General features: G+C 45.7%; 1 protein-coding gene across 2 annotated transcripts; it reads left to right on the forward strand.

Moving 5' to 3' along the window:
- The first annotated feature begins 2,114 nt into the window (after positions 1-2,114).
- EEF1A1 (eukaryotic translation elongation factor 1 alpha 1) lies at positions 2,115-5,890 on the forward strand. Of its 2 annotated transcripts, XM_003271122.4 has the most exons (8): positions 2,115-2,386; positions 3,337-3,510; positions 3,885-4,064; positions 4,173-4,469; positions 4,553-4,703; positions 4,791-5,047; positions 5,142-5,376; positions 5,472-5,890. In XM_003271122.4, exons 2-8 carry the CDS (start codon positions 3,367-3,369, stop codon positions 5,594-5,596), a joined length of 1,389 nt encoding a protein of 462 aa, XP_003271170.1. In that variant the 5' UTR covers positions 2,115-2,386; positions 3,337-3,366; the 3' UTR covers positions 5,597-5,890. The 2 variants fall into 2 exon arrangements, with proteins under 2 accessions (XP_003271170.1, XP_030665186.1); XM_030809326.1 differs by having other exon boundaries at positions 3,885-4,469.
- Positions 5,891-13,254: the final 7,364 nt, after the last annotated feature.

A 13,254-nucleotide genomic window follows, 5' to 3' on the forward strand; every position in this document is an offset into this window, starting at 1 on the left:
GTTGCGTGATCTTGGCTCACTGCAACCTCCGCTTCCCGGACTCAAGCGATTCTCCTGCTTCAGCCTCCCGACTAGCTGGAATTACAGGCATGCGCCACCACGCCCGGCTAATTTTGTATTTTTAGCAGACACAGGGTTTCACCATGTTGGCCAGGCTGGTCTCGAACTCCTGGCCTCAAGTTATACGTCCGCCTCGGCCTCCCAAGGTGCTGGTATTATAGGCGTGAGCCACCACACCCGGTCCAGTGTCGGTTCTTAAACGCGAGAATTGAGATCTCCCTTCACCTAATGAAAGTCTCGGCCACTATTGCAACATTCAGAACACCCAGTCGGTGTTGCACAATATGTTACTTAGGTATAAATTAAGGATTCATGTAGTTTTGCCATTCCTTGCATGGTATTTTAAAAAACATTCTGTGTAAGGTATTTATAAAGCGTTTACTATTATCCGCAATCACAGGGGCTTGAGGAAAAACTTTGACTGTGGCCGGACGCCGTGGCTCAGGCCTGTAATCCCAGCACTTTGGGAGACCGAGCCGGGTGGATCACTTGAGGTCAGCAGTTCGAGACCAGCCTGGCCAACATGGTGAAACCCCGTCTCTTCTAAAAATACAAAAATTTGCGGGCGCGCTTGTAGTCCCAGCTACTCGGGAGGCTGAGGCAGCAGAATAGTTTGAACTCGGGAGGCAGAGCTTGCAGTGAGCCGAGATCGCGCCACTGCACTCCAGCCTGGGCAACAGAGTAGGACTCCGTCTCAAAAAAAAAGAAAGAAAGAAAAAAAAAAGTGGACTGTGAAAACTGAAGGGACTAGAAAAACTTTACACTACAAAGATATAGAAACCAAGAAAGCACCATACGCGTTTGCCTTTAACTGCTTCCCAACTTGTTCTCCTCTTCCAATTTGATTGTGGTTTCCTCTCCAGAAGGAACTCTACAGTACTTAGCGCTGGCCACATAGTAGGTTCTCAAATACTTGTTAATAAATAAATTTGTTCGAGAAGCTGGGCAGTGATATTCTACAGCTGGAAGAAGAAACATAATGATCTAGTAATTAGCTCATTAAAAATAAAACGTTCTTCTTTCCTCAGAGGAGCATTTCCCAAGGCCTGCCTTGATAGCCATCCAAAAAGGCCAAGCTCATCCAATCTTGCCCTAGATTTATGCTAAAATGCAGTTACAGTCTATAGGATGACAGATAACGACAGCACTTATTTAAATATAATAGGCACTTATTTAAATAGGAGAAGCTCTGACTTCATATCAAGTGTTGGGGTTAGGAAACTGGGTGGATAAACTTGCTGATGCTGTAGATCTTAGTCTCTACATGAGATCATGTGGAAAATCTGAAAGCATTTTGGGTTCCTTATGTTTGCAATCAAATGACTGTACACCTTTTAATTTAAAAAGTACCATGAGGCACACACACACACACACTCGCAGGAACTTTTTGGAGTAACACAACTAGAATTAGATCTAAAGCTAACTGTAGGACTGAGTCTATTCTAAACTGAAAGCCTGGACATCTGGAGTACCAGGGGGAGATGACGTGTTACGGGCTTCGATAAAAGCAGCTGGTTTTGAATGGAAGGAGCCAAGAGGCCAGCACAGGAGCGGATTCGTCGCGCTCACGGCCATTGAGCCGAACCTCTCGCAAGTCCGCGAGCCGTTAAGGAGGTCCCCCGTCCCGACCCTTCGCACCAAGCCCCTCGGGGTCCCCGGGCCTGGTACTCCCTTGCCACACGGGAGGGGCGCGGAAGCCGGGGCGGAGGAGGAGCCAACCCTGGGCTGGGCTGAGACCGGCAGAGGAAGACGCTCTAGGGATTTGTCCCGGACTAGCGAGATGGGAAGGCTGAGGACAGGAGGCTGATTGAGGGGCGAAGGTACACCCTAATCTCAATACAACCTTTGGGGCTAAGCCAGCAATGGCAGAGGGAAGATTCTGGGCGTCCCTTCCAGGCCGCCTCCTAGTCACCACCCCCCCCACCCGCCCCGACCGGAACTGAGAGTAATTCATACAAAAGGACTCGCCCCTGCCTTGGGGAATCCCAGGGACCGTCGTTAAACTCCCACTAACCTAGAACCCAGAGATCGCTGCGTTCCCGCCCCTTCACCCGCCCGCTCTCGTCATCACCGAGGTGGAGAAGAGCATGCGTGAGGCTCCGGTGCCGGTCAGTGGGCAGAGCGCACATCGCCCACAGTCCCCGAGACGTTGGGGGGAGGGGTCGGCAATTGAACCGGTGCCTAGAGAAGGTGGCGCGGGGTAAACTGGGAAAGTGATGTCGTGTACTGGCTCCGCCTTTTTCCCGAGGGTGGGGGAGAACCGTATATAAGTGCAGTAGTCGCCCTGAACGTTCTTTTTCGCAACGGGTTTGCCGCCAGAACACAGGTAAGTGCCGTGTGTAGTTCCCGCGGGCCTAGCCTCTTTACGGGCTATGGCCCTCGCGTGCCTTTCATTACTTCCACGCCCCTGGCCGCTGTACGTGATTCTTGATCCCGAGCTTCGGGTTGGAAGTGGGTGGGAGAGTTCGAGGCCTTGCGCTTAAGGAGCCCCTTCGCCTCGTGCTTGAGTTGAGGCCTGGCTTGGGCGCTGGGGCCGCCGCGTGCGAATCTGGTGGCACCTTCGCGCCTGCCTCGCTGCTTTCGCTAAGTCTCTAGCCATTTAAAATTTTTGATGACCAGCTGCGACGGTTTTTTTTCTGGCGAGATAGACTTGTAAATGCGGGCCAGGATCTGCACACTGGTATTTCGGTTTTTGGGGCCGCGGGCGGCGACGGGGTCCGGGCGTCCCAGCGCACATGTTCGGCGAGGCGGGGCCTGCGAGCGCGGCCACCGAGAGTCGGACGGGGGTAGTCTCAAGCTGGCTGGTCTGCTCTGGTGCCTGGCCTCGCGCCGCCGTGCGTCGCCCCGCCCTGGGCGGCAAGGCTGGCCGGGTCGGCACCAGTTGCGTGAGCGGAAAGATGGCCGCTTCCCGGCCTTGCTGCAGGGAGCTCAAAATGGAGGACGCGGCGCCTGGGAGAGCGGGCGGGTGAGTCACCCACACAAAGGAAAAGGGCCTTTCCTTCCTCGGCCGTGGCTTCATGTGACCTCACGGAGTACCGGGCGCCATCCAGGCACCTCGATTAGGTCTCCGAGCTTGTAAAGTACGTCGTCTTTAGGTTGGGGGGAGGGGTTTTATGCGATGGAGTTTCCCCATACTTAGTGGGTGGAGACTGAAGAGTTAGGCCAGCTTGGCACTCCATGTAATTCTCCTTGGAATTTGCCCTTTTTGAGTTTGGATCTTGGCTTATTCTCAAGCCTCAGACAGTGTTTCAAAGTTTTTTTTTTCTTCCATTTCAGGTGTCGTGAAAACTACCCCTAAAAGCCAAAATGGGAAAGGAAAAGACTCATATCAACATTGTCGTCATTGGACATGTAGATTCGGGCAAGTCCACCACTACTGGCCATCTGATCTATAAATGCGGTGGCATCGACAAAAGAACCATTGAAAAATTTGAGAAGGAGGCTGCTGAGGTATGTTTAATACCAGAAAGGGAAAGATCAACTAAAATGAGTTTTACAGCAGAATCATTAGGTGATTTCCCCAGAGCTAGTGAGTGGTTTAGATCTGAATGCTAATAGTTAAGACCCTACTTGTGAAATCAGTTTGCTTTTGGTTACTTCTGTAATCATATTGCTAGTGAGTAGTTTAGATTTTTATGTTAAGAGTTAAGATCTTACTTATAAAAGTTTGCTTTTTGGTTGCTTCTGTAACCCTATCGAAGTGACTAAAATCACTTTGGACTTGGCAGTTATAAAGTGGAAACTGCCATTAAGGGCTGGGGGCAAGGAAATTGAAGCTGGAGTTTGTGTTTTAGCAACCAAGTAACAACTCTTAATCCTTACAGATGGGAAAGGGCTCCTTCAAGTATGCCTGGGTCTTGGATAAACTGAAAGCTGAGCGTGAACGTGGTATCACCATTGATATCTCCTTGTGGAAATTTGAGACCAGCAAGTACTATGTGACTATCATTGATGCCCCAGGACACAGAGACTTCATCAAAAACATGATTACAGGGACATCCCAGGTTGGTGGGATTAATAATCATAGTTTTCTTGACCCCAAAAGGCCTGTTTTGTACACTGGTTTTGTCCTTTGGAGAGTTGACAGGGATATGTCTTTGCTTTCCTTAAAGGCTGACTGTGCTGTCCTGATTGTTGCTGCTGGTGTTGGTGAATTTGAAGCTGGTATCTCCAAGAATGGGCAGACCCGAGAGCATGCCCTTCTGGCTTACACACTGGGTGTGAAACAACTAATTGTTGGTGTTAACAAAATGGATTCCACTGAGCCACCTTACAGCCAGAAGAGATATGAGGAAATTGTTAAGGAAGTCAGCACTTACATTAAGAAAATTGGCTACAACCCCGACACAGTAGCATTTGTGCCAATTTCTGGTTGGAATGGTGACAACATGCTGGAGCCAAGTGCTAACGTAAGTGGCTTTCAAGACCGTTGTTAAAAAGCTCTGGGAATGGCGATTTCATGCTTACACAAATTGGCATGCTTGTGTTTCAGATGCCTTGGTTCAAGGGGTGGAAAGTCACCCGTAAGGATGGCAATGCCAGTGGAACCACGCTGCTTGAGGCTCTGGACTGCATCCTACCACCAACTCGTCCAACTGACAAGCCCTTGCGCCTGCCTCTCCAGGATGTCTACAAAATTGGTGGTAAGTTGGCTGTAAACAAAGTTGAATTTGAGTTGATAGAGTACTGTCTGCCTTCATAGGTATTTAGTATGCTGTAAATATTTTTAGGTATTGGTACCGTTCCTGTTGGCCGAGTGGAGACTGGTGTTCTCAAACCTGGTATGGTGGTCACCTTTGCTCCAGTCAACGTTACAACAGAAGTAAAATCTGTCGAAATGCACCATGAAGCTTTGAGTGAAGCTCTTCCTGGGGACAATGTGGGCTTCAATGTCAAGAATGTGTCTGTCAAGGATGTTCGTCGTGGCAACGTTGCTGGTGACAGCAAAAATGACCCACCGATGGAAGCAGCTGGCTTCACTGCTCAGGTAACAATTTAAAGTAACATGTTATTAACTTACTGCGGAGGCTAAAGTCATTTGAGACTTTGGATTTGCACTGAATGCAAATCTTTTTTCCAAGGTGATTATCCTGAACCATCCAGGGCAAATAAGCGCTGGCTATGCCCCTGTATTGGATTGCCACACGGCTCACATTGCATGCAAGTTTGCTGAGCTGAAGGAAAAGATTGATCGCCGTTCTGGTAAAAAGCTGGAAGATGGCCCTAAATTCTTGAAGTCTGGTGATGCTGCCATTGTTGATATGGTTCCTGGCAAGCCCATGTGTGTTGAGAGCTTCTCAGACTATCCACCTTTGGGTAAGGATGACTACTTAAATGTAAATAAGTTGTGTTAAAGATGAAAAATACAACTGAACAGTATTATTGGTAACAATTAACCTTTTTTTTAATAGGTCGCTTTGCTGTTCGTGATATGAGACAGACAGTTGCAGTGGGTGTCATCAAAGCAGTGGACAAGAAGGCTGCTGGAGCTGGCAAGGTCACCAAGTCTGCCCAGAAAGCTCAGAAGGCTAAATGAATATTATCCCTAATACCTGCCACCCCACTCCTAATCAGTGGTGGAAGAACGGTCTCAGAACTATTTGTTTCAATTGGCCATTTAAGTTTAGTAGTAAAAGACTGGTTAATGATAACAATGCATCGTAAAACCTTCAGAAGGAAAGGAGAATGTTTGTGGACCACTTTGGTTTTCTTTTTTGCGTGTGGCAGTTTTAAGTTATTAGTTTTTAAAATCAGTACTTTTTAATGGAAACAACTTGACCAAAAATTTGTCACAGAATTTTGAGACCCATTAAAAAAGTTTAATGAGAAACCTGTGTGTTCTTTTGGTCAACACCAATTCTGGTGTTATGAATTTGGAAACGTCTTGAAAATGTAATCCTTAACACTTCTGGGAGGGGATAGGGTTGTTTTCCCACCACATAATTGGAAGGGGAAGGAATCTCCTTTTAAGCTATGGGAGGGCTGCTTTGATTACAACACTGGAGAGAAATGCAGCATGTTACTGATTGCCTGTCACTAAAGCAGGCCAAATGCTATGAGTCCTTGTGTTGCATAGAAAGCTTCATGTCGTTAAATCAATGCTAAGTGAATCTTTGGAAACATAAAATAGTTTCCAAATTACTGGGATGTGCATTTTAAAACAGACTAAAATGACTGGGCAGTGAAAGTTGACAATTTGCCATGATGTAAGTGTGGCTAGTGCATACCCTATGAGTGGAAGGATCCATTTTTGAAGTCAATGGAGTAAGCTTTATGCCAGTTTGATAGTTTCACAAGTTTTATTGAGTGCTATTCAGAATAGGAACAAGGTGCTAATAGAAAAAGATGGCAATTTGAAGTAGCTATAAAATTGGACAGCCTAATCTTACATTTCTCCTGCAGAGTCTAATACCTTTTATGCTTTGATAATTAGCAGCTTGTCTACTTGGTCACTAGCAATGAAACTAAGTGGTAATAGGCTTAACAGGTATCAGTAATAGCCCACTTACTCCTGAATCTTAAGCGTTTGTGCATTTGAAAAACGCTTTTCATGATCTTCCTGCTGGGATTATAGCCATGAGCCACTGTGCCTGACCTCCCATATGTAAAAGTATCTAAAGGTATTTTTTTTTGGTTATAAAAGGAAAATTTTCTTAAGTTTGAAGGATAGGTAAAATTAAAGGATATGCTTTTTGTTTGTGTGATAGTTTTATTTTTTAAGATGGAGTTCTTGTTGCCCAGGCTGGAATGCAATGGCGAAATCTCACTGCAATCTCCTCCTGGGTTCAAGCAATTCTACTTCAGCCTCCCAAGTAGCTGGGATTATAGGCATGTGCTAATTTGGTGTTTACTGAGATGAGGTTTTTCCATGTTGGTCAGGCTGGTCTCAAACTCCTGACCTTAGGTGATTGCCTTGGCCTCCTAAAGTGCTGGAATTACAGGCATGAGCCACCATGCCTGGCCAGGACATGTGTTCTATAAGGACATGCTAAGCAGGAGTTAAAGCAGCCCAAGAGACAAGGCCTCTTAAAGTGATTGGCAATGTGTGTTGCTCAAGATTCAAAGATAACTTGAATTGGCCATAGACAAATTTGTAACTTGAAATGTTATCCCTTTCCCTCATCTAAGTCTGAATTAGATAAAATGCCTTCCCATCAGCCAGTGCTCTGAGGTATCAAGTCTAAATTGAACTAGAGATTTTTGTCCTTAGTTTCTTTGCTATCTTATTTAATGTTTACACAAGTAAATTGTCAAGATTTGCTGGATGACAGTAGAAAAGACAGGTAAGGCCTTTAATAGATGGCCAGTAGATGCCCTGATAATGAAAGTTGACACCTGTAATATTTACCAGTAGAGAATTCTGTTGACATGCAAGGAATCAAGATTTAACTGAAAAATTGTTGCCAGTGGAAACAGGAATCAGTTTACTTTGCATACTGAGATTAACTACCTCTGTGAAACCCAGTCTTACACAACTGTGGCTTGAGCACCACCTGCTGGTATTGATTACAAACTTGCTCACTACAATAAATTTTTAAGCTTTAAAATGAAGTGGCATTTCTCCTAACAGTTACTATGTTGGAATTGGTTAAAAATTTTGAAGTGGATTTCAAAAGTGAGAACTTCAGTTGGTTTCAAGGTAGTGCTTGGCTTTTTTTTAGACAGGGTTTTACTCTTGCCCTGGCTGGAGTGGAAGTTATGGCTAACTGCAGCCCTGACTTCCTGGGCCCAAGTGATCTTCCCTGAATAGCGGGGACCACAGGTTTTTGCCACCACGTCTGGCTAATTTTTGTATTTTGCCATGTTGCCCAGGCTGGTCAACTGCTAGGTTCAAGTGATCTGCCTTTACTGTATCTTTGCCAGTTAATCTGATATTTATCTTTCAAATCTCAGATGTACCAGGGCCTCGGCAGTGACTCAAGGAAGAACCCATGTGCTCTTACTGGGACGCGATTTGTTCAGACCTAACCTCAACCCAATTTCAGTTCTTTCTAGTGGAGAATGTTGACATTTACATTGATAGGCCAGATTTTAGCACTGCGTTATCTTCATGATCTTTTTTTTTTTTTTTTGAGACGGAGTTCCAAACTTAGTAACTTACATTTATTTTTTAGTGTAATTCTAAAAGATTTCATTCAGCTAGAACTACCCTGATACTTAAATGTCCTTTTTCTCTTACCTAATTATTTGCAATTAAACATTTTTGTCATTTACTTTGGGACTGTTTTTAGCAGGCCCATGGATCTCAGGGTTTAGTTTGTGGGCTCTATGGGAGACAATGACAACAAAGATAACGTTAATGTTGCAATAATTCTAAGCAAGGGATATTAGAAAATGAAGCAGGCCAGGTGGTGGCTCACACCTGTAATCCCACCATTTTGGGAGGCTGGGGTGGGGGGATCACAAGGTCAGGAGTTCCAGACCAGCCTCACTAATTGGTGAAACCCCATCTACTGAAAATACAAAATTAGCTGGGCGTGGTGGCGGGTGCCTGTAGTTCCAGCTACTCAGGAGGCTGAGCCAAGATGACACCACTGCACTCCAGGCTGGGTGACAGAGAAAGACTCCATCTCAAAAAACAAAACAAAAAAAAGGCCGGGCGCAGTTCCTCGAATCCTAGAACTTTGGGAGGCTGAGGTGAGATCTGCTAAAAATACAAAAGAAAAGCAAGGCATAGTAGCACATGCCTATAGTCCCAACTGAGGCTGAGGCAGGAGAATCCCTTTAGCTTGGAAGGTGGGGGTTGCAGTGAGCCAAGATCTTGCCAGGGCACTCCAGCCTGGGTGACAGGGTAAGACTCTCACAAAATAAAAAGGGCGCGGTGGCTCACGCCTGTAATCCCAGCACTTCGGGAGGCCGAGGTGGGCGGATCACGAGGTCAGGAGATCAAGACCATCCTGGCTAAAACGGTGAAACCCTGTCTCTACTAAAAATACAAAAAAATAGCCGGGCGTGATGGTGGGTGCCTGTAGTCCCAGCTGAGGCTGAGGCAGGAGAACGGCGTGAACCCGGGAGGCGGAGCTTGCAGTGAGCCGAGATCGCGCCACTGCACTCCAGCCTGGACGACAGAGCGAGACTCCGTCTCAGAAAAAATAATAATTAGCTGGGCATGGTTGTGCACACCAAGCTACTGTGGGGGGGGGTTCAGGCAGGAGGATCGCTTCATCCTGGGAGGCTGAGGCTGCAGTGAGCTGTGATGGTGCTACTGTACTCCAGCCTGGGAAACAGTGAGACCCCGTCTCCCAGGTTCAAGGAATTCTCCTGCCTCAGCCTCCTGAGTAGCTGGGACCACAGGTGCCCACCACCACACCCGCCTAATTTTTGTATTTTCAGTAGAGACAGGGTTTTAACCATGTTGGTCAGGCTGGTCTCCAACTCCTGACCTCAGGTGGTCTGCCCGTCTTGGCGTCCCAAAGTGTTGGGGTTACAGGCTTGAGCCACCGCGCCCAGCCCAGTCTGGCCTCTTTAACTTAACATGATGCATTTGAGATGCATTCATTCTGCATATATCAGTAATCTCTTCCTTTTTAATGGGTGTATGACAGTTTGTGTATTCATTCCCAACTGTGGGGCATTTAGCTGTTTCCAGTTTGGGGCAATTATTAATAAAGCTGCTATAAATGTCCACATATAGTTTTGTTGTAATGATGTTTTTATTTTACTTGTGTAAATAGCTAGGAAAGTGATTACTGGGCTGAGTGGCAAAGCGTATGCTTTTTAAGAAACTGCTGAGCTGTTTCCAAAGTGGCTGAACCATTTAGTAATTAAGAGATTAACTTTTTTGAGGAAGACAAATAGACTACATGAGTGTTAAACTGATATTTTGCAGGTCAGTGAAGTAATTCGTTTAGAAAATATTGTGCTTACTATGTTCTAGGTACCGTTCTAGGCACTGGGGATAGAGCTATGAAGAAAATGGACATGGTTATTGACCTTTGAGTTTATAGTTAGTGGGGGAGATATTCAATAAATAAAAGTAGCTAATTTTGAGTTGTGATGGAAGTATGAAGGAAAAGAGAAATATACCATGAGGGAGAAGAGTAAATGAAAGGGACATAATTTAGACTGGCCAGAGAAGGTATTTGCCAGGAATAGCTGAGACCTGAAGGATAAGTAGGAGTTAGGGGAGAATATGAAAACATTGTGTGTGTGTATGCATATATATAATATAAATAACATATATATGCATAAACACACACACACACATATATATATTTATTTTCTTGAGACAGTCTCGCTCAATCACCAGGCTGGAGTGCAGTGGCTTGATCTCAGCACACTGCAACCTCTGCCTCCCAGGTTCAAGCGATTCTCCTGCCTCAGCCTCCCAAGTAGCTGGTACTACGGGCGCACGCCACCATGCCCAGCTAATTTTTGTGTTTTTAGTAGAGACGGAGTTTCACCATGTTGGCCAGGATGATCTTGATCTCTTGACCTCGTGATCCGCCCAACTTGGCCTCCCAAAGTGCTGGGATTACAGGCGTGAGCCACCACCTATGTATTTTTATTTTATTTATTGTTTTGACACTTTTTTTTTCTTTTGAGACAGAGTCTCACTCTGTTGCCCAAGCTGGCATGCAATGATGCTGTATCAGCTCACTGCAACCTCCACCTCCCCATTTCAAGCGTTTCTTGTGCCTCAGGTTCCCAAGTAGCTGGGACTACAGGCGTGCACCACCACACCCAGCTAATTTTTGTATTTTTAGTAGAGATGGGGTTTTACCATGTTGGCCAGGCTGGTCTCGAACTCCTGACCTCAAGTGATCCACCTGCTTCGGCCTCCCAAAGTGCTTCTATTACAGGCATGAGCCACTGCACCCGGCTTGTATTACTTTTTAGACATCTCAGTATTTAAGGCTTAATTTGGCCTCAGGACAATCATATAGAATCAGAAAATCTGAGAAGAAAACTTAAAAACCTTTGAATCTAACCTACTCAAATAAACTTTGAATATATTCATTGAAATATTTGTTTATTTTTTATTTTTTTATTTTAGAGACAAGGTCTCACTAAAGTGCAGGCTAGAGTGCAGTGGCACAATCATGGCTATGGCTCACTGCAACCTCAAACTCCTGGGCTCAAGCGATTCCGTTGCCTCAGCCACGTGAGGAGCTGGCACTACAGGTGCCACCACACCTGGCTTTTTTGGTTTTTTGGCGGGGGGGTAGAGAAGGGGATTTGCTATGTTGCTTAGGCTGATCTTGGAACTCCTAGCCTCACGCAGTCCTGCTTCGGCTTCCCAAAATGCTGGGATTATAGGCATGAGCCATGCGCCTGACCTTGATTACCTTGATGATGTGTATGTCATACATTGGAGGGCAAAGACATCTCTGAATTCCTCACAACAGCCATGGCAGGGGGCAGGTACCCATGTTAAAGATGACAGACTGATGCATAGAGAAGTTAAGTAGTGGGGAGTTTACCTTCTCCTAAATTGTCCTGTTACTAGATGAATTTGTTTTTGTTTCGTTTCGTTTTGTTTTTGAGACAGAATCTCATGTCACCCAGACTGGAGTGCAGTGGCTCGATCTCGGCACACTATAGCCGCTGCCTCCTGAGTTCAAGAGATTCTCCTGCCTCAGCCTCCCAAGTAGCTAGGACTACAGGTGCATGCCACCACGCCTGGCTAATTTTTGTATTTTTAGTACAGATGGGGTTTCACCATGTTGGCCAGGCTGGTCTCGAACTCCTGACCTCAAGTGATCCACCCCCCTCAGCCTCCCAAAGTGCTGGGATTATAGGCATGAGCCACCACACCAGGCCATGAATTTGTTTTCAATATTTATTTATTTTGTATTTTCTATTTTTGAGATGGAGTCTCACTCTGCTGTCCAGGCTAGAGTGCAGTGGTATGATCTTGGCTCACTGTAGCCTCCACCTCCTGAGTTCAAGTGATTCTCCTGCCTTAGCCTCCCAAGTAGCTGGGATTACAGGCGCCCACCATCACACCCAGCTAATTTTTGTATTTTTAGTAGAGACGGGGTTTCACCATGTTGGCCAGGCTGATCTCAAACTGACCTCAACTGATCCACCCACCTTGGCCTCCTAAAGTGCTGGGATTACAGACCTGAGCCACAGCGCCCAGCCCTTCAATATTTATTTAAATTTGCCTGCTGGCTAACTTCTCATTACACCTAGGCTCTAGTGTAATTAAATTACTTCATTCTCTCTTTTTAAAACTTTTTCCTTTTTTCTTTTTTGTGTTTTTCATTCTCTTATCTACAAGAGCCACAATACTTGAAGACACCAATTGATACCCCTTAGTCACATCTGAGCTAAACACTTTAAGTTCCTACAGCTGTTTCTTAATCTTAGGTCACATGGTTTCTAGATTCTTACCATGCTGTTCTTCCCAAACAGCATTTTTTTTTTTTTTTTGAGAGTCTCACTCTGTTGCCCAGGCTGGAGTGCAGTGGCACGATCTCAGTTTACTGCAGCCTCTGCCTTCCAGGTTCAGGCGATTCTCCTGCTTCAGCCTCCCGAGTAGCTGGGACTACAGGAGCGTGCCACCACGCCCGGCTAATTTTTGTATTTTTAGTAGAGACAGGGTTTCACCATGTTGGCCAGGCTGGTCATGAACTCCTGACCTAAAGTGATCTGCCCATATATGGTCTTTTCCTTAGATTTATTTCGTTTCATTTTATTTTATTTTATTTTTTTTGAGATGGAGTCTTGCCCTGTCGCCCAGGCTGGAGTGCAATGGTGTGATCTCAGCTCACTGCAACCTCCACCTCACGGATTCAAGCTATTATCCTGCCTCAGCCTCCCAAGTAGCTGGGATTACAGGCATGCACCACCAAACCCAGCTAATTTTTCATAGTAGAGACGGGGTTTCACCATGTTGGCCAGGCTTACCTTGTGATCCGCCTGCCTCGGCCTCCCAAAGTGGTGGGATTACAGGTGTGAGCCACCATGCCTGGCTCTTACATTTATTTTGGAATAACTTTAGATACACAGAAAAGTTGCAAAGATAAGCGTTTCCATATAACCCTCACCCAGTTTGCCTTCCCTGATGTTAACTTACATTATCATGGTACATTTGTTAAAACTAAGACACTTTTTTTTTCTAATAAAAATAATAGAGATGAGGTCTCACTATATTGTCCAGGCTGGTCTCAAACTTTGAGCTCAAGCAGTCCTCCCACCTCCACCTCCCAAAGTGCTGGGATTACAGGCATGAGCCACCACACCCAG

This window comes from Nomascus leucogenys, chromosome 3 (assembly GCF_006542625.1).
Source record: "Nomascus leucogenys isolate Asia chromosome 3, Asia_NLE_v1, whole genome shotgun sequence".
NCBI lineage: Eukaryota > Metazoa > Chordata > Mammalia > Primates > Hylobatidae > Nomascus > Nomascus leucogenys.

Coding starts and splice junctions, on each gene's coding strand:
- EEF1A1 (XM_030809326.1), top strand. CDS start 3,367: ATGGGAAAGGAAAAGACTCATATCAACATTGTCGTCATTGGACATGTA. Junction 3,511..3,884: donor TTGAGAAGGAGGCTGCTGAG/GTATGTTTAATA, acceptor TAATCCTTACAG/ATGGGAAAGGGCTCCTTCAA. Junction 5,377..5,471: donor CTCAGACTATCCACCTTTGG/GTAAGGATGACT, acceptor TTTTTTTAATAG/GTCGCTTTGCTGTTCGTGAT.